The sequence below is a fragment of the Cetorhinus maximus genome, chromosome 9 (assembly GCF_964194155.1).
Source record: "Cetorhinus maximus chromosome 9, sCetMax3.hap1.1, whole genome shotgun sequence".
Classification (NCBI taxonomy): domain Eukaryota; kingdom Metazoa; phylum Chordata; class Chondrichthyes; order Lamniformes; family Cetorhinidae; genus Cetorhinus; species Cetorhinus maximus.
The window spans coordinates 60,854,338-60,880,550 of record NC_135887.1 but is presented as its reverse complement, the minus strand read 5'-3'; the positions used below and the strand labels follow the sequence as shown (position 1 = coordinate 60,880,550).

General features: G+C 49.5%; 1 protein-coding gene across 1 annotated transcript in view; it reads right to left on the bottom strand.

Annotated features, from left to right (window-relative positions):
* Positions 1–26,213, bottom strand: part of LOC144685053 (myosin-binding protein C, cardiac-type-like) — a 174,900-nt gene that overhangs the window by 79,682 nt on the left and 69,005 nt on the right. Inside the window, exons 2-8 of the mRNA XM_078549587.1 lie at positions 24,623–24,789; positions 19,900–20,065; positions 12,966–13,072; positions 9,720–9,749; positions 9,487–9,626; positions 5,515–5,674; positions 623–727 (exon numbers count right to left, since the gene is read on the bottom strand). Of these exons, the coding sequence (XP_078405713.1) occupies positions 623–727; positions 5,515–5,674; positions 9,487–9,626; positions 9,720–9,749; positions 12,966–13,072; positions 19,900–20,065; positions 24,623–24,789 (875 nt within the window). The remainder of the gene's footprint in view (positions 1–622; positions 728–5,514; positions 5,675–9,486; positions 9,627–9,719; positions 9,750–12,965; positions 13,073–19,899; positions 20,066–24,622; positions 24,790–26,213) is intronic.

Sequence of the window (26,213 nt, the reverse complement as noted above, 5' to 3'; positions counted from 1 at the left end):
AGAGGGAGAGACAGGGAGAGAGAGAGAGAGACGGGGAGACAGAGGGAGAGGCGGGGAGAGAGAGAGAGACGGGGAGACAGAGGGAGAGGCGGGGAGAGAGAGAGAGACGGGGAGACAGAGGGAGAGACGGGGAGAGAGAGAGAGACGGGGAGACAGGAGGGGCGGGGAGAGAGAGAGAGAGACGGGGAGAGAGACGGGGAGAGTGAGAAAGAGAGACGTAGCGAGAGAGAGAGACGTAGAGACAGAGAGAGAGAGAGACAGAGAGAGAGAGAAGGTGAAAGGGAGACGGGGAGGGAGGGGGAGAGAGACAGAGGGGTTAGACAGCGGGAGAGGCAGAGGTAGAGGGAGAGGCAAAGGCAGCGAGAGTATTCGAGAGGTAAGGGAGGGAAGATAGGGAGAGGACAAGTGATGCAGGGAGGGTATAGGGGCATGAGAGAAGAGGAGAGCAAGAAAGCCATAGAGATAGAAAGGGGAGAGAGTGAGGGACAGTGAGAGAGAAACAGAGAGAGGAATAGAGAGGGGGGAGAGAGAGAGACAGAGTAGGGGGAAATAGAAAGACATGGTTTAATCCTGACCAGCACTCACTTTCTGCCCTCTGAAATCTTCAGTGATCGCCTCTTACCTAGCACAGGTTGGCCTCCATCAAATGCTGGTGGGTCCCACTGGGTTGTACAGGAATCCTCTCCGACTGTCAGGATGCGTGGGGATTCCGGTGGGTCAGGGATGTCTGAGGAAAGAGCAGTGAAGGTAAACCAGACAGTCTCTGCAGATCAGCCTGTGAGGGCATGGAGGGGGACTGGTGGGGGAGAGAGAAAGTGGGCTGGAGAGTGTGGGGGACAGGGAGTGGGGGGGCAGAGAGTGGGGGAGTGGGGGGAGGGAGAGAGTGGGGGGGCAGAGAGTGGGAGGGCAGAGAGTGGGGGGCAGAGAGTGGGGGGGCAGAGAGTGGGGGGGCAGAGAGTGGGGGAGTGGGGGGGCAGAGAGTGGGGGGGCAGAGAGTGGGGGGCAGAGAGGGGGGGGCAGAGAGTGGGGGGGCAGAGAGTGGGGGGGCAGAGAGTGGGGGAGTAGGGGGGCAGAGAGTGGGGGGGGGGGCAGAGAGTGGGGGGGGCAGAGAGTGGAGGGGCAGAGAGTGGGGGAGTGCGGGGAGTGGGGGGGGCAGAGAGTGGGGGGGCAGAGAGTGGGGGGGGCAGAGAGTGGGGGAGTAGGGGGGCAGAGAGTGGGGGGGGGGGCAGAGAGTGGGGGGGGCAGAGAGTGGAGGGGCAGAGAGTGGGGGAGTGCGGGGAGTGGGGGGGGCAGAGAGGGGGGCAGAGAGTGGGGGAGTGGGGGGGGCAGAGAGTGGGGGGGCAGAGAGTGGGGGAGTGCGGGGAGTGGGGGGGGCAGAGAGGGGGGCAGAGAGTGGGGGAGTGGGGGGGGCAGAGAGTGGGGGGGCAGAGAGTGGGGGAGTGCGGGGAGTGGGGGGGGCAGAGAGGGGGGCAGAGAGTGGGGGAGTGGGGGGGGCAGAGAGTGGGGGGGCAGAGAGTGGGGGAGTGCGGGGAGTGGGGGGGGCAGAGAGTGGGGGGGCAGAGAGTGGGGGAGTGCGGGGAGTGGGGGGGCAGAGACTGGGGGGGCAGAGAGTGGGGGAGTGCGGGGCGTGGGGGAGTGCGGGGAGTGGAGTGGAACGGGATTGAGGGGTTAGGGAGTGGGGTGGGCAGGTTTAGGGGTTGGAGAGGAACAGGTTTCATATATAATTGATTAACAGTGTGTCCAATGTGAGAACTCAGCTTGGGCAAGAGCTGGTCATACCCCCCAGAAGGAAAGACAAAGTGGAGGAGTCCAGGATTTGAAAAAGTGGGGATAGCGAGTGGGGGTAGCGGGGGTGGGGTGTAGCACAGGATCATTTCCTTATAAGGCTGTATCACAACAAACTGGGTTTGGTTCCTTCCTGAAGCGATGTTAACTTGTTCGACACTGGGTGAGTGAGGCGACCATGTTTCAGGTCATGGATTGTCCTATCGGTGGAGGAGGCTGAGGTCATTGACCTCTTTTAGGCTATGGAGTTCACCTTCATTTTAAACCACAAAACTTGGTCTGTGATGTCCATAGCGCCCGTGTTGTGGTTTCTATGAAGACAATTAACATCGAGATAGATAAAAGATCTCACAAGTTGTGTTAAATCTGGCCTGTGTAAAGTTTGAATTATGTGAATGTTAACCCAGCCCATGGGAAATCAGCTAAAGCTCAGCTTCTAACAAGGGTTTCCCAAGGAATTAAATAAGGAGGAACTAAACTAAACCCTCCACAAGGGGGGTTTTTATTTTCTGATTTGTTTCACATCTGTACAATTTCATACAGTAAAATAAAAATAATTCTGTTTTTATTCTTTCACAGGATGTGGGCTTCGCTGACTAGGCCAGCATTTATTGCCCATCCCAAACTGCCCTTGGGAAGGTGGTGGTGAGCCATCACCTTGAACCGCTGCAGTCCATGTGGTGTAGGTAGTAGATTGAGCCAGAGCCACATGGAGTGTTAGAATCTCCAACTCCAGCCAGGAAGATCAGGAATACAGATGGGATCTTGTGCTGTTATAACTCGGCAGTAGGAAGGCATGAGCCCATTCATGTATGACCTTATCTTTTGAGTTATAGGAGGTAGAGAAAGCTGTTTGTACAGCAAGTATGAGAGAAAGATTGGGAATTCAGAACAAGTATGTACACAAGAGGCCAGGACACTTAGGACCCATACTTTACACCATGCTTGCAACAACTAACTAACTTGAAAGGGTGGGTAAAGATTGATTTGACGGATTCCCCTGGTTTGTGGGATCTCTGACTGAATTGTGCTCGCCTGGCAATGAGGTTCCACTTCAGAATAAAAAATGTATGGAAGGCTGTCAGGGCTGATTCGGAGTCTGTGGAGGTCTCTTCTACTCCTTTCTCAGGAGGACCTAGTTGGTGACACGCCCTACAGTATAGAGGAGTGAACTAACCTGGTGTTTCTGCTCTTTGGTAAGGAGACCTGAGGCTGCTGGATACCCTTGGGAAGCTCTCCCTCCATCAGTTCCAATGTTAGCCTCTGTGTGGGTCCTTGGGACTTTTGAACCATGCGGGCTAGCGGCTGTGACTGGTCACCTGGTGTTGCCATCGCTACCGCTTTCCTTTTGGTCTCTGTCTCAGGTACATTTGCAGATTGCTGTTTCAATCAGGTTATCCTCCCCGGGGGGTGTTCCATCCATGGCACCAAAACTTTCTTAGATTGGTGTTACCGCCGCTGCCACCATGTTTCATATACTGGTGGCGTGGTTTATCTCACCTGGAGACTGTAGTCTGACTCAGGTAGGTTTACTTACACTATGTACACTAAAAGCATGATGAGCTACTAAGTAGGCACATCTCTCCCGAGTGCTGCCTGCTTGATCTGCTGTACAGAGAGTATAGCACATGATTGGTAATATCACTGTTATATCATGATCTGCATCCCTCATTACCATAACTATTATATTAACCCATTAACTACACCCTCCCCTGTACTCCACAATCTCCACTCGGTATTCTTGTGTTGTCCTCTCTCCTTTTCATTCCCCAATTGCCTTTTATCTGCTCTCTCCTCCATGCTCTCTCCTCCATGCTCTCCCCTCCATGCTCTCTCCTCCATGCTCTCTCCTCCATGCTCTCTCCTCCATGCTCTCTCCTCCATGCTCTCTCCTCCATGCTCTCTCCTCCATGCTCTCTCCTCCATGCTCTCTCCTCCATGCTCTCTCCTCCATGCTCTCACCTCCATGCTCTCTCCTCCATGCTCTCTCCTCCATGCTCTCTCCTCCATGCTCTCTCCTCCATGCTCTCTCCTCCATGCTCTCACCTCCATGCTCTCACCTCCATGCTCTCTCCTCCATGCTCTCTCCTCCATGCTCTCACCTCCATGCTCTCTCCTCCATGCTCTCACCTCCATGCTCTCTCCTCCATGCTCTCTCCTCCATGCTCTCTCCTCCATGCTCTCTCCTCCATGCGCTCTCCTCCATGCTCTCTCCTCCATGCTCTCACTCCATGCTCTCTCCTCCATGCTCTCTCCTCCATGCTCTCTCCTCCATGCTCTCTCCTCCATGCTCTCACTCCATGCTCTCTCCTCCATGCTCTCTCCTCCATGCTCTCTCCTCCATGCTCTCTCCTCCATGCTCTCACCTCCATGCTCTCTCCTCCATGCTCTCACTCCATGCTCTCACTCCATGCTCTCTCCTCCATGCTCTCTCCTCCATGCTCTCTCCTCCATGCTCTCTCCTCCATGCTCTCTCCTCCATGCTCTCACCTCCATGCTCTCTCCTCCATGCTCTCACCTCCATGCTCTCTCCTCCATGCTCTCTCCTCCATGCTCTCTCCTCCATGCTCTCTCCTCCATGCTCTCTCCTCCATGCTCTCACCTCCATGCTCTCTCCTCCATGCTCTCTCCTCCATGCTCTCTCCTCCATGCTCTCTCCTCCATGCTCTCACCTCCATGCTCTCTCCTCCATGCTCTCACCTCCATGCTCTCTCCTCCATGCTCTCTCCTCCATGCTCTCTCCTCCATGCTCTCTCCTCCATGCTCTCTCCTCCATGCTCTCTCCTCCATGCTCTCACCTCCATGCTCTCTCCTCCATGCTCTCTCCTCCATGCTCTCTCCTCCATGCTCTCTCCTCCATGCTCTCTCCTCCATGCTCTCACCTCCATGCTCTCTCCTCCATGCTCTCTCCTCCATGCTCTCTCCTCCATGCTCTCACCTCCATGCTCTCTCCTCCATGCTCTCTCCTCCATGCTCTCACCTCCATGCTCTCACCTCCATGCTCTCTCCTCCATGCTCTCTCCTCCATGCTCTCTCCTCCATGCTCTCTCCTCCATGCTCTCTCCTCCATGCTCTCTCCTCCATGCTCTCTCCTCCATGCTCTCACCTCCATGCTCTCACCTCCATGCTCTCTCCTCCATGCTCTCTCCTCCATGCTCTCTCCTCCATGCTCTCACCTCCATGCTCTCTCCTCCATGCTCTCTCCTCCATGCTCTCTCCTCCATGCTCTCACCTCCATGCTCTCTCCTCCATGCTCTCTCCTCCATGCTCTCTCCTCCATGCTCTCACCTCCATGCTCTCTCCTCCATGCTCTCTCCTCCATTCCTCTCCTACAAATGTGGTTCAGGCTGTTATCCTATCGCCCAGCTCTGGAACCCCGCCAAGGGAGCTGCATTTTTCTGACTCTGGCCCATTGTGCATTGCAATCAGCTACCCAAGCCCTAAGGCTCTACCCTCCCGACACTTCTCCGTCTCTCAACCTCATTTTCCTCCTCTGAGACAGCCGTCAAAACCTACCTCTTTGACCAAGTTTCTGGTCCTCTGCTCAAATATCTCCTTGTTTGATTTGGTGTTATATTTTGGCACCATGTTAAAGACGCTATATGAATAAAAGTTGTTCTGTGTGGGAGGGGGAGGGTACCATTACTGGGGCTCTGTCCTGAGTACTGCACCTCACCAACTGAACTCAATCCTGTTAGACCAGGCCCTGGTTGGAATGTCGGTACTCACCAACCACTCGAACAGTGATATCAGCTCTATCCTCCCCAGCTGGGTTCTTTACCAGCACGGTGTAGACGCCCTGGTCAGATCTCTCTGCTCCCTCTATGATGAAGACACAGTGGTCAGGGTGTTTCTCCACGTGTACACGCCCATCCATCTCTGTAATCACCTGTCAACAGGAACAGAGTCAGGGTTAACTCAGACTAGCACCCACACTGAGGCACACTTGGACCTTCACTCGAACTCACCCACACTACCTACATTAGCAACTACACCAACACTGCCTCTGCTGCAGCTTGACTTATTGGCCAGGCTAAACCAACACACTTGTTTTGAGGGCAGAGAAGATGAAAGTCTAGTCAGCGGGTGCTCGCGAGGTCCAGTTCTTGATGAGTAACAGAATGTCACATTCAGAAATCTATCATAAATAAATGGCAATCTCAACAGGGCAAGAAGTCAAGAGCTGGAACAAGAAAGTGGATCAATAGAATGGGGACCAGAAAATAGCTTAAGGGAGTGGGCAGCCAGGCTGAGGAAATGGGGATAAGTGAGAGGATCAAATGTGGATATCAGAATAATTAAAATGGGGAAACAACATAATAGAGGGTAGACAAAGAGTCAATGAGGGTAATTGGGATGTTCAGAGAGGGGTAGCAGGGATAGTAGAGAGGGTAGGGGGGAAATGGGGATAATTTTTTTAATGTTTGCGATGTAGGCTTCGCTGGCTGGGCCAGCATTTATTGCCCATCCCTAATTGCCCCTTGAGAAGGTGGTGGTGAGCTGCCTTCTTGAACTGCTGCAGACCTTGTGGTGTAGGTACACCCACAGTGCTGTTAGGGAGGGAATTCCAGGGTTTTGACCCAGTGACAGTGAAGGAACAGCGATATGTTTCCAAGTCAGGATGGCTTGGAGGGGACTTCCAGGTGGTGGTGTAACCATCTATCTGCTGCCCTTGTCCTAGATGATAGTGGTCGTGGGTTTGGAAGGTGCTGTCGAAGGAGCCTTGGTGAATTCCTGCAGTGCATCTTGTAGATGGTACACACTGCTGCCACTGTGCGTCGGTGGTGGAGGGAGTAAATGTTTGTGGATGTGGTGCCAATCAAACAGGGCTGCTTTGTCCTGGATGATGTCAAGCTTCTTAAGTGTTGCTGGAGCTGCACTCATCCAGGCAAGTGGAGAGTATTCCATCACACTCCTGACGTGTGCCTTGCAGATGGTGGACAGACTTTGGGGAGTCAGGGAGTGAGTTACTCACCACAGGATTCCTAGCCTCTGACCTGCTCTTGTAGCCACATTATTTATGTTCAGTTTCTGGTCAATGGTAACCTCCAGGATGTTGATGTTGGGGGATTCAGTGATGGTAATGCCATTGAATGTCAAGAGGCGATGGTTGGATTCTCTCTTGTTGGAGATAGTCATTGCCTGACACTTGTGTGGTGTGAATGTTACTTGCCACTTGTCAGCCCAAGCCTGAATATTGTCCAGGTCTTGCTGCATTTGGACATGGATTGCTTCAGTGTCTGAGGAGTCGCGAATGGTGCTGAACATTGTGCAATCATCAGTGAACATCCCCACTTCTGACCTTATGATGGAAGGAAGGTCATTGATGAAGCAGCTGAAGATGGTTGGGCCGAGGACATTGCCCTGAGGAACTCCTGCAGTGATGTCCTGGAGCTGAGATGACTGACCTCCAACAACCACAACCATCTCCCTTTGTGCTAGGTATGACTCCAACCAGTAGAGAGTTTTCCCCCTGATTCCCATTGACTCCAGTTTTGCTAGGGCTCCTTGATGCCACACTCGGTCAAATGCTGCCTTGATGTCAAGGGCAGTCACTCTCACCTGACCTCGGGAGTTCAGCTCTTTTGTCCATGTTTGAACCAAGGCTGTAGTGAGGTCAGGAGCTGAGTGGCCCTGGCGGAACCCAAACTGAGTGTCAGTGAGCAGGTTATTGCTAAGCAAGTGTCGCTTGATAGCACTGTTGATGACTCCTTTCATCATTTTACTGATGATGGAGAGTAGACTGATGGGGCGGTAATTGGCCGGGTTGGATTTGTCCTGCTTTTTGTGTACAGGACATACCTGGGCAATTTTCCACATAGCCTGGGAGATGCCAGTGTTGTAGCTGTACTGGAACAGCTTGGCTAGGGGCACAGCAAGTTCTAGAGCACAAGTCTTCAGTACTATTGCTGGAATATTGTCAGGGCCCATAGCCTTTGCAGTATCCAGTGCCTTGAGCTGTTTCTTGATATCACATGGAGTGAATCGAATTGGCTGAAGACTGGCATCTGTGATGCTGGGGAACCATTGATCAGAAACTAAACAAACGGCACACACCGCGTACACAGTCTGCACCACGGCACACATAAGATCATAAGAAATAGGAGCAGGAGGAGGCCATTTGGCCCCTCAAGCCTGCCCCACCATTCAATAAGATGATGGCTGATCTGCCTCAGGCCTCAACTCCTCTTTCATGCCAGCTCCTCATAGCCTCAACTCCCCGATATTTCAAAAAGCTTAAATACCATCAGTGATTTAACCTCCACAACTCTCTGGGGTAGAGAATTCCAGACATTCACTGCCCTCTGAGAGAAGAAATTCCTTCGCATCGCAGTTTGAAATGAGTGTCCCCTTATTCTGTAACTTTGTCCCCTAGTTTGAGATTCCCCCACTAGTGGAAACATCTTCTCAACATCTACCCTGTCAAGCCCCCTCATAATCTTGTCCGTTTCAATAAGATCACCCCTCATTCTTCTAAACTCTGCAGCAGGGTACACTCTCGGCATACAGTCTGCACTATGGTACACCCTGTATATATGGTCTGCAATAGGGTACACTCTGTGTAGAGTATCTATTACAGTAGTGTGTATGGTGATAATTACAGTAGTGTGTACAGTGAGTATTACTGTACAGTGTGTTCAGTCAGTATTACAGTAGAGCATGTGCAGAGTATTACATACAATGTGTATTGTACAGTGTGGACAGTGTATTACTGTACACTATGTACAAGTGTGTAGTATTGTACACTGTGTGCAGACTGTGTATTACTGTACACTGTTTAGTGCCTGTATCACTGTACACTAGTGTGCATTCCTGTACACTGCGTGCAGTGTGCATTACTGTACATTGCATGCAGAGTGTGCATTACTGTACACTAGTGTTTTGTGTGACTGTACACTGGCTACTGTGTGTATGACTGTACACCAGGTACCGCATGTATGATTGTACACTGGCTACCATATGTATGACTGTACACCGGGTACAGTGTGTATTATTATACACCGGGTACAGTGTGTATTACTATACACTATGTAGAGAATGTGTATTACTGTACACTGTGTACAGCACATGTATTACTGTACACTGTGTAACATGTGTATTACTGTACAGGGTATTACTGTACAGTGTGTACAGGGTGTGTATTACAGTACACTGTCTTGTGTGTATTACTGTACACTGTGTACAGGGTGTGTATTACTGTAAACTGTGTGCACAGGGTGTGAATTACTGTACACACGGTGTACATCCATAAACAAAGCAACCGACGGGAGAGGACAAGGCACTGATTTGGAGGTGGAAGATTGAGATCTTCCCTCTCAGCTGAGGTTCCATCACAGCCCAGAGACTCACAGATAACCTCTGTCCCCATTAATACAAGAGGGTGATATGACACATCCCACCACTCCCTCTGGCCCACAGGCACTGCAAATGGCTCTTAGTCCCTCCAAAGTAGGCCGCCTGTGGTTGATTGAACATGTGACTTGGTGTAGTGCAGGTATTGGGTAGACTGCTATCGGTGATGGGCAGCTTTAAGATTCAAGGGGTACCTGCTCTTGAAAACTCTCAATCTCATCTCCTTCACATAGCCCCCTCAGTGAGCTGTAGGGTATAGAGTATAGTCTACCATCACCCAGCCCACAGGTTCACCTCGTTTAAAGGGGGTTGATTGGGAGGTCCATTCCACCCCTGCCACAGCCCTACCTTGTCTGCCTTGCTCCAGATGACAGTGGGCACCGGGTCTCCGCTGATGGGCACGTCCAGCCGGAGCTTGTTCCCAGCCACGACAATGATGGTGGCATCAGGGATGCTTCCCAAACAGTCCAGGTGGATTTTGGGAGGATCTATGGAGTGCAGATACATGTGGGTTAGCACGCTGAGGGCTGTGTGCAGCTGTGCAGCATTGTTAATATAGGTGTAAAAAATTAAAATCTTACCTTGACGGGGTACATAGTCAATCTTAACCTCTGCAGAGATGAACAAAAACAGAGAACAGAGAGAGAGAAAATTTAAAAATTATTAGAATAAATTAGAAAAACCTGAAACACTAGGTGTACTTGGACTTAGTTGGCTTCCCTCATGCAGAGACGTATCAGGCAGACAAAGCATACGGTTATGTCTGTTAGCTGCAGCTAGTTTTTCCAGTACTAGGCTGCTGACCAGTCCCCAGAGGCTAGAACTTGAGGGGTGCCACTCTGCATCAAACATGGCTGACCAGGAGACTCTGCCATTCTTACCGCCTGCTATTGGCATGTGTTGGGAGGATTTCCTCTGCCAGGTACCACACCCTAACAGAGTGTTGGCGACCATGGACTTCCATTGGGTTGGTCCATTGTTACGCTTGGCAGAGTACTGCAGTGATTTGCCAATGTCTCTATTTAAAAAGGGAGGGAGACGCAAAGCAGGAAACTACAGGCCAGTTAGCTTAACATCTGTCATAGGGAAAATGTTAGAAGCTATTATTAAAGAAGCTATAGCAGGGCATTTAGAAAAATCAAAGGCAATCAGGCATAGTCAACATGGTTTTGCGAAAGGGAAATCATGTTTAACCAGTTTATTGAAGTTCTTTGAAGGAGTCACATGTGCTGTGGATAAAGGGGAACCAGTGGATGCACTGAAGTTCTGAGATTCCGAGGGATCTGGGTGTCCTAGTGCTTGAATCACAAAAGGTTAGTATGTAGGTACAACAGGTAAAGCTAACAGAATGTTATCATTTATTGTGAGGGGAATTGATTACAAAGTAGGGAGCTTATGTTTCAGTTGTACAGGGCACCCATGAGACCCCGTACAGGGCAGGATTTTCCGTTTGTCGGCGGGCACGGTGGGCGGGCCTGGAAGCAGCCAGGAAGTAGCCCGCCACCTGCGATTGGCCCCTGACCGCGATGTCACACTGACTGGCCAATTAACGGCCAGTGAGAAGCCCAGCACTGCCGGGGTGGGGGCAGGAGGAGTGTGAGTGCTAAAGTCTGCACATGCGCGGGGAGCATGCACTGAAAGCTCCCTGAAGGCACAGAGCTGCCTCAGGAAACTGAAGATTTGTGGATTCAAAAATAAAGATTTTAAAAATGAGAGAAACAGGGACATATTAAAAATGATCTTTAGCAATTTTTATTTTTTTTAAATTACTGTTGGAAACCTCATCCCTGCATTGGAGGCAGTTCAGAGGAGGTTAGATTGATACCTAGAATGAGCAGGTTGTCTTATGAGGAAAGGTTGGACAGACTGGGCTTGTTTTCACTGGAGTTTAGAAGAGGGAGGGGTGATTTGATTGAAGTATACAAGATCCTGAACGGCCTTGATAAGGTGGATGTGGAAAGGATGTTTCCTCTTGTGGGTGAGTCCAGGACTAGGAGGCACTGTTTTAAAATTAGGGGTTGTCCTTTTACGGCAAAGATGAGGAGAAACTTTTTCTCTCTGGATTGTGCAACTTTGGAATTCTCTGCCTCAGTAGGTGGTGGAGGCAGGGTCATTGTATATTTTTAAGGCAGAGGTAGATAAATTCTTGTTGGGAAAGGGAATCAAAGGTTATCGGGGGCAGATGAGAATGTGGAACCTACAAGAAGATCAGCCATGATCTTATTGAATGGTGGAGCAGGCTCGAGGGGCCCAATGGTCTATTCCTGTTCCTATTTCTTAGGTTCTTGTCCCACCCATGGATGAGGTTTCCTAAAAATCCAAAGGCTGCTTGGCCGATTCGCCCTCCTGCCAACCGTAAGGTTGGATGTCCTGCGAAAAATGCTGCTTAATCAATTGATTAAAATGGGCTTAATAGCCCTCTTAATTGTTGGCAGACGCATTGCTGACTCTCATGCACGCTCGCTGACTGAAATATCACACTAGTGCTATTTTACGCCCGATCAGGTTGGGCACACGCCCGCCCGTGGGACATAAAACCCTGCCCCTGGAGTACTGGGTACAGTACTGGTCTCCTTATTTAAGGAAAGATGTAAATACGTTGGGAGCAGTTCAGAGAAGGTTTACCAGACTAATACCAGGAATGGGTGGGTTGTTTTATGAGGAAAGGTTGGACAGACTAGACTTGTATCCGCTGGAGTTTAGAAGAGTAAGAGATGACTTGATTGAAACCTTTAAGATCCTGAGGATTCTTGACAGGGTGGATGTGGAGAGGATGTTTCCTCTTGTGGGAAGATCTAGAACTAGGGGTCACTGTTTAAAAATAAGGGGTCACCCATTTAAAACAGAGATGAGGAGAATTTTTTTCTCTCAGAGGGTAGTGAGTCTTTGGAACTCTCTTCCTCAAAAGGCAGTGGGAGCAGAATCTTTTTTAAGGCAGAGCTAGGTAGATTCTTGATTAACAAGGGGGTGAAAGGTTATCGGGGGAGGCAGGAATGTGGGGTTGAGGTTACATTCAGGTCAGCCATGATCTTATTGAAAGGAGGGGCAGGCTCGAGGGGCCGAGTGGCCTATTCCTGCTCCTAATTCATATGTTGCCTTCTGCAGTGTGGCTGACCTCTCTCACCCTGCCTGCCTGCAATAGGGTGTATTGAAGGATTTACAGGCTGATAATCAATCTGTGTGACCACGTCACCAACACACCTTCTGTGGCCATCAAGTCCTGGAGTGGGACTCGGACCTGTAACTTCTGGCTCAGAGGCAGGGATGCTAACCACTGCTCCAAAAGGCCTCCTTTGTACTATGTATAAAGTGTTGAGCAAAATGAATCCTATGAGAAGAATCGAACAGAACACACATGGCTCCAAACAAACAACAATTTCTGGTCATCTGTCCTGATCAACTCCAAACTCTTTCGAGTTATCAACAGTCACAGATTGCAACTCTTCCGAGTACAATCACAGTTCTTGGTTTCCGGGAGTGGGACATGAACCCACAACCCTCTGGTTCAAAGGCGAGGGTGCTATGAACTGAGCCACAGCTGACACCTCTGTGCCCCTGAATTAACAGTCTACGGACAAGGAAACCAGCTTAAACTGGACTCATCTCACTTCCCAGTTGAGAGTTCACTAAATTCAGCAACTAAACTAGTGAGGAGGCTGGAATGGTGAGGATTTAGCTGACACTGTTCTACCCTAGACAATACCAAACCTATTGGCAGACACCATTCATCTCTGCATTGCTGTAGTGCACACAGTTACTCAGTGAATCGAGTTACTAAACTGCAGAAACATCTCCCAGCCCCAGGGTCAGCACTGCCCATAGCTCACCCAGGAAATTCAACTTGGCCGAGAGGTTGAAGGCAAACCCATCAGGTACGAAAGTGTAATCGCCCTCATCTTGTGGTCTCACATTGTCGATCACAAGTTTGTGGATTCTGGGAAACATAAACAATACATTAGTGAGTCTGACAGTAATACAACCAAGAATAACTGTATGAGTCAGCAGGCACTAAACCCACCGAGCAGAAACTAAACCCACCAGGCAGACACTAAACCTGCAAGGCAGACACTAACCCTGCAAGACAGACACTAAACCCGCCAGGCAAACACTAAACCTGCAAGGCAGACACTAAACCTGCCAGGCAGACACTAAACCTGCAAGGCAGACAGTAAACCCGCAAAGTAGACAGTAAACCCGCAAGACAGACACTAAACCTGCAAGACAGACACTAAATCTGCAAGGCAGACAGTAAACCCGCAAGGCAGACAGTAAACCCGCAAGGCAGACAGTAAACCCGCAAAGCAGACAGTAAACCCGCAAGACAGACACTAAACCCGCAAGGCAGACAGTAAACCCGCAAGACAGACACTAAAACTGCAAGGCAGACAGTAAACCCGCAAGGCAGACACTAAACCCGCAAGGCAGACACTAAACCCGCAAGGCAGACACTAAACCCGCAAGTCAGACAGTAAACCCGCAAATCAGACAGTAAACCCGCAAGGCAGACAGTAAACCTGCAAGACAGACACTAAACCCACCAGGCAGACACTAAACCTGCAAGACAGACACTAAACCCGCCAGGCAGACACTAAACCTGCAAGACAGACACTAAACCTGCAAGGCAGACACTAAACCTGCAAGGCAAACAGTAAACCTGCAAGGCAGACAGCAAACCTGTAAGACAGACACTAAACCCACCCAGCAAAAACTAAACCCACCCAGCAGAAACTAAACCCACCCAGCAGAAACTAAACCCGCCCGGCAGAAAAACTAAACCCGCCCAGCAGAAAAACTAAACCCGCCCAGCAGAAAAACTAAACCCACCCAGCAGAAACTAAACCCGCCCAGCAGAAACTAAACCCGCCGGCAGAAAAACTAAACCCGCTCAGCAGAAAAACTAAACCAGCCCGGCAGAACAACTAAACCCACCCAGCAGAAACTAAACCCGCCCAACAGAAACTAAGCCCACCCAGCAGAAACTAAACCCGCCCAGCAGAAACTAAGCCCACCCAGCAGAAACTAAACCCGCCCAGCAGAAAAACTAAAGCCGCCCAGCAGAAAAACTAAACCAGTCCGGCAGAACAACTAAACCCACCCAGCAGAAACTAAACCCACCCAGCAGAAACTAAACCCGCCCAGGAGAAAAACTAAACCCGCCCAGCAGAAAAACTAAACCAGCCCAGCAGAAAAACTAAACCCACCCAGCAGAAAAACTAAACCCGCCGAGCAGAAACTAAACCCACCCAGCAGAAACTAAACCCACCCATCAGAAAAACTAAACCAGCCCAGTAGAAACTAAACCCACCCAGCAGAAACTAAACCCACCCAGCAGAAACTAAACCAGCCCACTAGAAACTAAACCCACCCAACAGAAAAACTAAACCCACCCAGCAGAAAAACTAAACCAGCCCAGTAGGAACTAAACCCACCCAGCAGAAACTAAACCCACCCAGCAGAAACTAAACCAGCCCAGTAGAAACTAAACCCACCCAGCAGAAACTAAACCCACCTAGCAGAAAAGCTAAAACCACCCAGCAGAAAAACTAAACCCGTCCAGCAGAAACTAAACCCACCCAGCAGAAAAACTAAACGTGCCCAGCAGAAAAATTTAAACCGCCCAGCAGAAACTAAACACACCCAGCAGAACAACTAAACCCACCCGGCAGAAAAACTAAACCGACCCAGCAGAAAAACTAAACCCACCCAGCAGAAAAACTAAACCCGCCCAGCAGAAACTAAACCGACCCGACAGAAAAACTAAACCCACCCAGCAGAAAAACTAAACCCACCAACAGAATAACTAAACCAACCCAGCAGAAACTAAACCCACCCAGCAGAACAACTAAACCCACCCAGCAGAAAAACTAAACCCACCCAGCAGAAACTAAACCCACCCAGCAGAACAACTAAACCCACCCAGCAGAAAAACTAAACCTGCCCAGCAGAAACTAAACCCACCCAGCAGAAAAACTAAACCCACCCAGCAGAAACTAAACCCACCCAGCAGAAAAACTAAACCCACCCAGCAGAAACTAAACCCACCCAGCAGAAACTAAACCCACCAAGCAGAAACTAAACCCACTCAGCAGAAACTAAACCCACCCAGCAGAAACTAAACCCACCCAGCAGAAACTAAACCCACTCAGCAGAAAAACTAAACTTGCCCAGCAGAAACTAAACCCGCCCAGCAGAAACTAAACCAGCCCAGCAGAAAAACTAAACTTGCCCAGCAGAAACTAAACCCGCCCAGCAGAAACTAAACCAGCCCAGCAGAAAAACTAAACCCACCCAGCAGAAACTAAACCCGCCCAGCAGAAACTAAACCCACCCAGCAGAAAAACTAAACCCACCCAGCAGAAAAACTAAACCCGCCCAGCAGAAAAACTAAACCCGCCCGGCAGAAAAACTAAACCCACCCGGCAGAAAAACTAAACCCACCCAGCAGAAACTAAACCCACCCAGCAGAAAAACTAAACCCACCCGGCAGAAAAACTAAACCCACCCAGCAGAAAAACTAAACCCACCCGGCAGAAAAACTAAACCCGCCCAGCAGAAAAACTAAACCAGCCCAGTAGAAACGAAACACACCCAGCAGAAACTAAACCCGCTCAGCAGAAACTAAACCTGCTCAGCAGAAAAACTAAACCAGCCCAACAGAAAAACTAAACCAACCCAGCAGAAACTAAACCTGCCCAGCAGAAAAACTAAACTAGCCCAGTAGAAACTAAACCCACCCAACAGAAAAACTAAACCCACCCAGCAGAAAAACTAAACCCGCCCAGCAGAAAAACTAAACCAGCCCAGTAGAAACGAAACACACCCAGCAGAAACTAAACCCGCTCAGCAGAAACTAAACCTGCCCAGCAGAAAAACTAAACCAGCCCAACAGAAAAACTAAACCAACCCAGCAGAAACTAAACCCGCCCAGCAGAAAAACTAAACTAGCCCAGTAGAAACTAAACCCACCCAACAGAAAAACTAAACCCACCCAGCAGAAACTAAACCCGCCCAGCAGAAACTAAACCCGCCCAGCAGAAACTAAACCCGCCCAGCAGAAACTAAACCCGCCCAGCAGAAAAACTAAACCCACCCAGCAGAAACTAGACGCACCCGGCAGAAAAACTAAACCCACCCAGCAGAAACTAAACCCGCCCGGCAGAAACTAAACCCACCCAGCAGAAAAACTAAACCCACCCAGCAGAAACTAGACCCACCCGGCAGAAAAACTAAACCCACCCAGCAGAAAAACTAAACCCGCCCAGCAGAAACTAAACCTGCCCAGCAGAAAAACTAAACCCACCCAACAGAAAAACTAAACCCGCCCAGCAGAAAAACTAAACCCACCCAGCAGAAAAACTAAACCCACCCAGCAGAAACTAAACCCACCCAGCAGAAAAACTAAACCTGCCCAGTAGAAACTAAACCCACCCAGCAGAAAAACTAAACCCGCCCAGCAGAAACTAAACCCACCCAGCAGAAAAACTAAACCCGCCCAGCAGAAACTAAACCCACCCAGCAGAAAAACTAAACCCACCCAGCAGAAACTAAACCCACCCAGCAGAAAAACTTAACTCACCCAGTAGAAACTAAACCCACCCAGCAGAAAAACTAAACCCGCCCGGCAGAAAAACTAAACCCACCCAGCAGAAAAACTAAACCCGCCCAGCAGAAAAACTAAACCCACCCAGCAGAAACTAGACCCACCCGGCAGAAAAACTAAACCCACCCAGCAGAAAAACTAAACCCGCCCAGCAGAAACTAAACCTGCCCAGCAGAAAAACTAAACCCACCCAACAGAAAAACTAAACCCGCCCAGCAGAAAAACTAAACCCACCCAGCAGAAAAACTAAACCCACCCAGCAGAAACTAAACCCACCCAGCAGAAAAACTAAACCTGCCCAGCAGAAACTAAACCCACCCAGCAGAAAAACTAAACCCGCCCAGCAGAAACTAAACCCACCCAGCAGAAAAACTAAACCTGCCCAGCAGAAACTAAACCCACCCAGCAGAAAAACTAAACCCACCCAGCAGAAACTAAACCCACCCAGCAGAAAAACTAAACCCGCCCAGCAGAAAAACTAAACCCACCCAGCAGAAAAACTAAACCCACCCAGCAGAAACTAAACCCACCCAGCAGAAAAACTAAACCTGCCCAGCAGAAACTAAACCCACCCAGCAGAAAAACTAAACCCGCCCAGCAGAAACTAAACCCACCCAGCAGAAAAACTAAACCCACCCAGCAGAAACTAAACCCACCCAGCAGAAAAACTAAACCTGCCCAGCAGAAACTAAACCCACCCAGCAGAAAAACTAAACCCGCCCAGCAGAAACTAAACCCACCCAGCAGAAAAACTAAACCTGCCCAGCAGAAACTAAACCCACCCAGCAGAAAAACTAAACCTGCCCAGCAGAAACTAAACCCACCCAGCAGAAAAACTAAACCCGCCCAGCAGAAACTAAACCCACCCAGCAGAAAAACTAAACCCGCCCAGCAGAAACTAAACCCGCCCAGCAGAAACTAAACCCACCCACTAGAAACTAAACCCACCCAGCAGAAAAACTAAACCTGCCCAGCAGAAATTAAACCCACCCAGTAGAAACTAAACCCGCCCAGCAGAAAAACTAAACCCGCCCAGCAGAAACTAAACCCGCCCAGCAGAAATTAAACCTGCCCAGCAGAAACTAAACCCACCCAGCAGAAACTAAACCCGCCCAGCAGAAATTAAATCCTCCCAGCAGAAACTAAACCCGCCCAGCAGAAACTAAACCCGCCCAGTAGAAAAAGCTGCCCAGTAGAAACTAAACCCGCCCAGCAGAAATTAAACCCGCCCAGCAGAAACTAAACCCGCCCAGCAGAAACTAAACCCACCCAGCAGAAACTAAACCCACCCAGCAGAAACTAAACCCGCCCAGCAGAAATTAAGTCCTCCCAGCAGAAACTAAACCTACCCAGCAGAAAGTAAACCCACCCAGCAGAAAGTAAACCCACCCAGCAGAAACTAAACCCACCCAGCAGAAACTAAACCCACCCAGCAGAAACTAAACCTGCCCAGCAGAAATTAAGTCCTCCCAGCAGACACAAAACCTGCCCACCCACCTACCTCCAGACACTAGGTTCATTTTAAATAAAAACAGAAAATACTGGAAAAACTCAGCAGGAGTGGCAGCTTCTGTGGATAAAGAACTCAAATTAAGATTTTGAGTCCGTATGACTCTTTTTCATGACTGAAGGGATGTAGAAATGTGATGGGTTTTATGCTGTTGAAAAGTCGGATTGGAGCAGGTGGTGCACAATAGAAGGACAGGGCTAGTTGGGAGCTCAGGAGAAATTTGACAAAGACAAAGGGATTGTTAATGGTAGTACTAAAGACTAAAAAATGTGCTAATAGTGGCATAAAGGTAAGATAGTAGAACGTGTTTGTAGCAAAACATGGGTCAGCCATCTGTGAAAATGTAAGAACAAGTTACAGAAGGCTCTTTAGGGGGTAGAGGATTGGGAAAAATAATTTAAAAAATCAAAATGGAGGAGAGAGTTTATGGTCTGAAGTTGTTGACTAAATATTCAGTCTGGAAGGCTGTAAAGTGCCTAATCGGAAGATGAGATATTGTTCCTCCAGTTTGCGTTGAGCTTCACTGGAACAATGCAGCAGGCCAAGGATGGACATGTGGTCATGAAAGCAGGATGGGGTGTTGAAATGGCAAGCGACAGGAAGGTCTGGGTCATGCTTGCGGAGAGACCGAAGGTGTTCCGCAAAGCGGTCACCCAGTCTGCGTTTGGTCTCTCCAATGTAGAGGAAACCGCATTGGGAGCAGTGAATGCAGTAGACTAAATTGAAGGAGGTGCAATTGAAATGCTGCTTCACCTGAAAGGAGTGTTTGGGTCTTTGGACGGTGAGGAGGGAGGAGGTGAAAGGGCAGGTGTTGCATCTTCTGTGATTGCATGGGTGGGGGTTGAGGTGTTGGGGATGATGGAGGAGTGGACCAGGGTGTCCCAAAGAGAATGGTCCCTTTGGAATACCGTCAGGGGGGAGTGAAGGAAAGATGTGTTTGGTGGTGGCATCATGCTGGAGTTGGCGGAAATGGTGGAGGATGATCCTTTGAATGCAGAGGCTGGTGGGATGAAAAGTGAAGACAAGGGGGACCCTATCATGGTTCTGGGAGGGAGAGGAAGGTGTGAGGGCAGAGGCGCAGGAGATGGGCCGGACACGGTTAAGGGCCTTGTCAACCACAGCGGGAGGGAAGAAGGAAGACATGTCAGAGGAACTGTTTTAGAAGGTAGCATCATCAGAACAGATGCGACGGAGGCGAAGGAACTGAGAGAATGGGATGGAGTCCTTACAGGAAGCAGGGTGTGAGGAGCTGTAGTTGAGGTAGCTGTGGGAGTCAGTGGGCTTGTAATGAATATTGGTGGACAGTCTATCACCATAAATTGAGACAGAGAGGTCAAGGAAGGGAAGTGCCAGTGATGGGCCATGCGAAAGTGATGGAGGGGTGGAAATTGGAAGCAAAATTGATAAAATTTTTCCAGGTCGAGATGAGAGCATGAAACAGCACCAAAACAGTCATCGATGTACCGAAGAAAGAGTTGTGGGAGGGGACCTGAGTAGGACTGGAACAAGGAATGTTCCACATACCCCATAAAGAGGCATAACTGGGGCCCATACGGGTACCCATAGCCACACTTTTTATTTGGAGGAAGTGAGACAAGTTAAAGGAGAAATTGATTCATTGCTTCACTTATAGATGTATAGACTCATTTACCTGCCAATGTGTGTGATTTGCACTCTGTCACTGGGCACGACCTCCACACCGTTCTTGAACCATTTCCCTTTGACTTTCTCATCAGACACCTCACACTTGAAGGCGGCCTGTTCCTGGGCTTTCACAGTCAGATCGGCAATACTCTGATATACCTCCAGCTGCTTTTCTGCAGGCACAGGGGAATGGGATAATATACCCAGGGCCAACTCATGAGTATATATCAAAAGAGCAATGGCCCTCATCCTGACCACTGAGGAGCATCACTGTATACTCCCCTCCAGTCTGAAAGAAACAATCACTACCCTCTCTTTCGATCCCTTAGTTAATTCTTTGTCCATGCTATCACCATCCCTTTCATTCCCTGGACTTTACTTTGTTAACAGGATATTATGTGATACATATACAAAATATCAGCTCAGTAACCTCAGCAAACCTTTTCATTATTTCATCAAGTTAATTAAACACCATTTTTTTTATTCTTTACCGGTTGTGGGCATCACTGCCTAGGTTAGCATTTATTGCCCATCCCTAGTTGCCCTTGAAAAGGTGGTGGTGAGCTGCCTTCTTGAACCGCTGCAGTCCATGTGGTGTAGGTACACCCACAGTGCTGTTAGGGAGGGAGTTCCAGGATTTTGACCCAGCAACAGTGAAGGAACGGCGATATATTTCCAAACCAGGATGGTGAGTGACTTGGAGGGGAACTTCCAGGTGGTGGTGTTCCCATCTATCTGCTGCTCTTGTCCTTCTAAATGGTAGTGGTCGTGGGTTTGGAAGGCGCTGTCTAAGGAGACTTGGTGAGTTCCTGCAGTGCATCTTGTAGATGGTACACTGCTGCTACTGTGCATCGGTGGTGGAGGGAGTGAATGTTTGTGGATGTGGTGCCAATCAAGCAGGGCTGCTTTGTCCTGGACGGTGTTAAGCTTCTTGAGTGTTGTGGGAGCTGCACTCATCCAGGCAATTGGAGAGTATTCCATCACACTCCTGACTTGTACCTTGTAGATGGTGGACAGACTTTGGGGAGTCAAGAGGTGAGTTACTCGCAGCAGGATTCCTAATCTCTGACCTGCTCTTGTAGCCACAGTGTTTATATGGCTAGTCCAGTTCCGTTTCTGGTCAATGGTAACCCCCGGGGTGTTGATAGTGGGGGATTCAGTGATGGTAATACCACTGAACATCAAAGGGCGATGGTTGGATTCTCTCTTGTTGGAGATGGTCATTGCCTGACACTTGTGTGGTGTGAATGTTACTTGCCATTTGTCAGCCCAAGCCTGGATATTATCCCGGTCTTGCTGCATTTGGACATGGATTGCTTCAGTATCTGAGGAGTCGCAAATAGTGCTGAACATTGTGCAATCATCAGTGAACATCCCCACTTTTGACCTTATGATGGAAGGAAGGTCATTGATGAAGCAGCTGAAGATGGTTGGGCCGAGGACACTACCCTGAGGAACTCCTGCAGTGATGTCCTGGAGCTGAGATGACTGACCTCCAACAACCACAACCATCTTCCTTTGTGCTAGGTATGACTCCAACCAGCAGAGAGTTTTCCCCCTGATTCTCATTAACTGCAGTTTTGCTAGGGCTCCTTGATGCCACACTTGATCAAATATGGCCTTGATGTCAAGGGCAGTCACTCTCACCTGACCTCGGGAGTTTAGCTCTTTTGTCCATGTTCGAACCAAGGCTGTAATGAGGTCAGGAGCTGAGTGGCCCTGGCAGAACCCAACCTGAGCGTCAGTATTGCTAAGCAAGAGCTGCTTGATAGCACTTTTAATGACCCCTTCCATCACTTTACCGATGATGGAGAGTAGACTGATTGGGCGGTAATTGGCCATGTTGGATTTGTCCTGCTTTTTGTGTACAGGACATACCTGGGCAATTTTCCACACAGCCGGGTAGATGTCAGTATTGTAGCTGTACTGGAACAGCTTGGCTAGGGGTTCGGCAAGGTCTGGAGCACAAGTCTTCAGTACTATTGCTGGAATATTGTCAGGGCACATAGCCTTTGCAGTATCCAGTGCCTTCAGACTTGACTGAAGACTTGTTTCTTGATATCACGTGGAGTGAATCGAGTTGGCTGGAGACTGGCATCTGTGATGCTGGTGATCTCCAAAGGAGGCTGAGATGGATCAAACACTCGGCACCTCTGGCTGAAGACTGTTGCGAATGCTTCAGCCTTATCTTTTACACTGATGTGCTGAGCTCCCCCATTATTGAGGATGGGGATATTTATGGAGCCTCCTCCTCCAGTGAGTTGGTTAATTGCCCACCACCATTCACGACTGGATGTGGCAGGAATGCAGAATTTAGATCTGATCTGTTGGCTGTGGGATTGCTTAGCTCTGTCTATCACTCGCTGCTTCTGCTGTTTGGCACGCAAGTAGCCCTGTGTTATAGCTTCACCAGGTTGACAACTCATTTTTAGGTATGCCTGGTGCTGCTCCTGACATGCCCTCCTGCACATTTCATTGAACCAGGGTTGGTCCCCTGGCTTGATGGTAATGGTAGAGTGGGGGATTTGCCGGGCCATGAGGTTACAGATTATGTTCGAGTACAATTCTGCTGCTACTGATGGCCCACAGCGCCTCATGGGTGCCCAGTCTTGAGTTCCTAGATCTGTTCGAAATCTATCCCATTTAGCACGGTGGTAGTGCCACACAACACAATGGGGGGTATCCTCAATGTGAAGACGGGACTTTGTCTCCCCAATGAGTGTGCGGTGGTCACTCCCACCGATACTGTCATGGACAGATGCATCTGCGGCAGGCAGGTTGGTGAGGATGAGGTCAAGTATGTTTTTCCCTCTTGTTGGTTTCCTCACCACCTGTCGCAGACCCAGTCTAGTGGCTATGTCCTTTAGGACTCAGCCAGCTCGGTCTGTGGTGGTGATACCGAGCCACTCTTGGTGATGGACATTGAAGTTCCCCACCCAGAGTACATTCTGCACCCTTGCCACCCTCAGTGCTTCCTCCAAGTGGTGTTCGACATGAAGGAGCACTGATTCATCAGCTAAGGCAGGGCAGTACGTGGTAATCAGCAGGAGGTTTCCTTGCCCATGTTTGACCTGATACTATGAAACATCATGGGGTCTGGAGTCGATGTTGAGGACTCCCAGGGCAACTCCCTCCCGACTGTATACCACTGCTGGGCCTGTCCTGCTGGTGGGACAGGACATACCCAGGGATGGTGATGGTGATGGTGGAGTCTGGGACATTATCTGCAAGGTATGATTCAGTGAGGATGACTATATCTGGCTGTCCTTTGACTAGTCTGTGGTGTAAGTAAGGAGGCCACTTTGCAGGACCCTTTGCAGGGTTGACAGGGCTGTGATTGCCATTGCCGTTTCCGGTGCCTAGGTCGATGCCGGGTGGTCGGTCCGGTTTCATTCCTCTTTGTAGGTGTTGTAATGGTTTTATCCAACGGAATGGCTTGCTCAGCCATTTCTGAGAGCAGTTAATAGTCAAACACATTGCTGTGGGTCTGGAGTCACATGCAGGCCAGACCAGGTAAGTATGGCAAATTTCCTTCCCTAAATCGATGATAGTCACCAAAATTATTAATTGAATTTAAATTCCTCCAGCTGCTGTGGTGGGATTTGAACCCATATCCCTAGAGCATTACCTTGGGCCTTGGGATTGCTAGTCCAGTGACAATGCCACTACACCCCCACCTCCCCTAGCCTAGAGCAGGCTGGCTTGAACTAGTGCCTGCAGTTGGTGTAATGCCTGCATCAGAAGCCATGGGCATGAGTTAATTGGGCCCTGTGATACCCCTCCTGTGATACCCCTCCTGTGATATCCCTCCTGTGATACCCCTCCTGTGATATCCCTCCTGTGATACCCCTCCTGTGATATCCCTCCTGTGATACCCCTCCTGTGATATCCCTCCTGTGATATCCCTCCTGTGATATCCCTCCTGTGATACCCCTCCTGTGATATCCCTCCTGTGATATCCCTCCTGTGATACCCCTCCTGTGATACCCCTCCTGTGATATCCCTCCTGTGATACCCCTCCTGTGATATCCCTCCTGTGATACCCCTCCTGTGTTCAGCTGCTGGAAGCAGAGTTTGTATCTTTAGTCATCGAGGGAACACCACCTTCACTTTGTCAGGCCCCTATTCTGTTCCCAACCCACTGCCTCCTAGCTGAATGACTGTCTTACCTGGTGATCTTTAATTCCAGCCCAGCTGAGCTGGGTTCTTTTCGAGGCACTAAGATTAGCTATCCTCCCATTAAAGATTTTCACATTCCAATGTTGCTTGTCCCTTTCCGTAACTAACTCCAAATCTAACAATACTTCAATCACTGGAGGGGTGGTCCCTGAAGGTAAAGGGGCTTATGCTCAAACCACAGGCACCTTTATGAACTTTACGGGGTAGCTCAGTGGAGTCTGATTGTGACTAACCTGACACTACACCAGTGGGAGAGACTGTGCTGGAAAAGGGGAGCTCCAGTGAGATGGCAGTGGCTGCGATTGAGCAGCAAGCGTAGTACTTATAGACATAGCTTGCACCAGCTCTGACTCATATTGTCTAGTTATTGGAGTCTTTCATTCCACTGTTGGTTCAGGAGCTCCTAGTTGCTCAGGTGACACTGATCTCTGTTCACCAACACCAGCACAAACCACCTTAAGCTCTCTGAGCCTTTCACAGTTTGAGGCAGTGTGAACCGAGGTGGTGTGAGGAAAGTATACTGTTGCCTCGGATACAGCATTCCCTGTTACCTTGTACCAGGAGCTCTGCCACAGACTGCCCTCCATTGGTTTTGGCAGTGTAGTGACCGGCATCCTCCTTGGTGGCCTCATTGATGAAAAGTGTGTGTTTCTTGCCATCCTTTTTGAAACGGTATTTGAAGGTTTCCTCACGTTTCAGTTCTTCACCGTTCCGCTCCCTGCACACAAAGGAAATGGTGAAAGGCTTATAATGCCTGACTGTACTGCACTGGCTACAGTGTGACAGGTTTGTAATGTCCGACTGTACTGCATTGGCTGCAGTGTGACTGGTTTGTACTGTCTGACTGTACTGCACTTATTGAAGTCTGATGGCTTTGTAATGTCTGATTGTCCTGCACTCACTCCAATCTGATGGGTTTATATCTGACTGTGCTGCACTTCAAACATTGCATTGGTTTTGTAATATCTAACTGTACTGCTCTCGCTACAGTCTGATGGGTTTGAAATTTCAGACTATACTTCACTTGCTACAGTGTAATGTCTAGCTGTGCTGCACTTGCTGCAGTGTGATGGTTTGTAATGTCCGGCTGTGCTGCACTTGCTGCAGTGTGATGGTTTGTAATGTCTAGCTGTGCTGCACTTGCTGCAGTGTGATGGTTTGTATTGTCCGGCTATACTGCACTTGCTGCAGTGTGATGGTTTGTAATGTCTAGCTGTGCTGCACTTGCTGCAGTGTGATGGTTTGTAATGTCTAGCTGTGCTGCACTTGCTGCAGTGTGATGGTTTGTAATGTCCGACCGTGCTGCACTTGCTGCGGTGTGATGGTTTGTAATGTCTGGCTGTGCTGCACTTGCTGCGTTGTGATGGTTTGTAATGTCTGGCTGTGCTGCACTTGCTACAGTGTGATGGTTTGTAATGTCCGGCTATACTGCACTTGCTACAGTGTGATGGTTTGTAATGTCCGGCTGTACTGCACTTGCTACAGTGTGATGGTTTGTAATGTCCGGCTGTACTGCACTTGCTGCAGTGTGATGGTTTGTAATGTCTGGCTGTACTGCGCTTGCTGCCATGTGATGGTTTGTAATGTCTGGCTGTACTGCGCTTGCTGCCATGTGATGGTTTGTAATGTCTGGCTGTGCTGCACTTGCTGCAGTGTGATGGTTTGTAATGTCTGGCTGTACTGCACTTGCTGCAGTGTGATGGTTTGTAATGTCCGACTGTGCTGCACTTGCTGCAGTGTGATGGTTTGTAATGTCTGACCGTGCTGCACTTGCTGCAGTGTGATGGTTTGTAATGTCCGACCGTGCTGCACTTGCTGCAGTGTGATGGTTTCTAATGTCCGACCATGCTGCACTTGCTGCAGTGTGATGGTTTCTAATGTCCGACCGTGCTGCACTTGCTGCAGTGTGATGGTTTGTAATGACCGACCGTGCTGCACTTGCTGCAGTGTGATGGTTTGTAATGTCCGACTGTGCTGCACTTGCTGCAGTGTGATGGTTTGTAATGTCCGACTGTGCTGCACTTGCTGCAGTGTGATGGTTTGTAATGTCCGACTGTGCTGCACTTGCTGCAGTGTGATGGTTTGTAATGTCCGACTGTGCTGCACTTGCTGCAGTGTGATGGTTTGTAATGTCCGACTGTG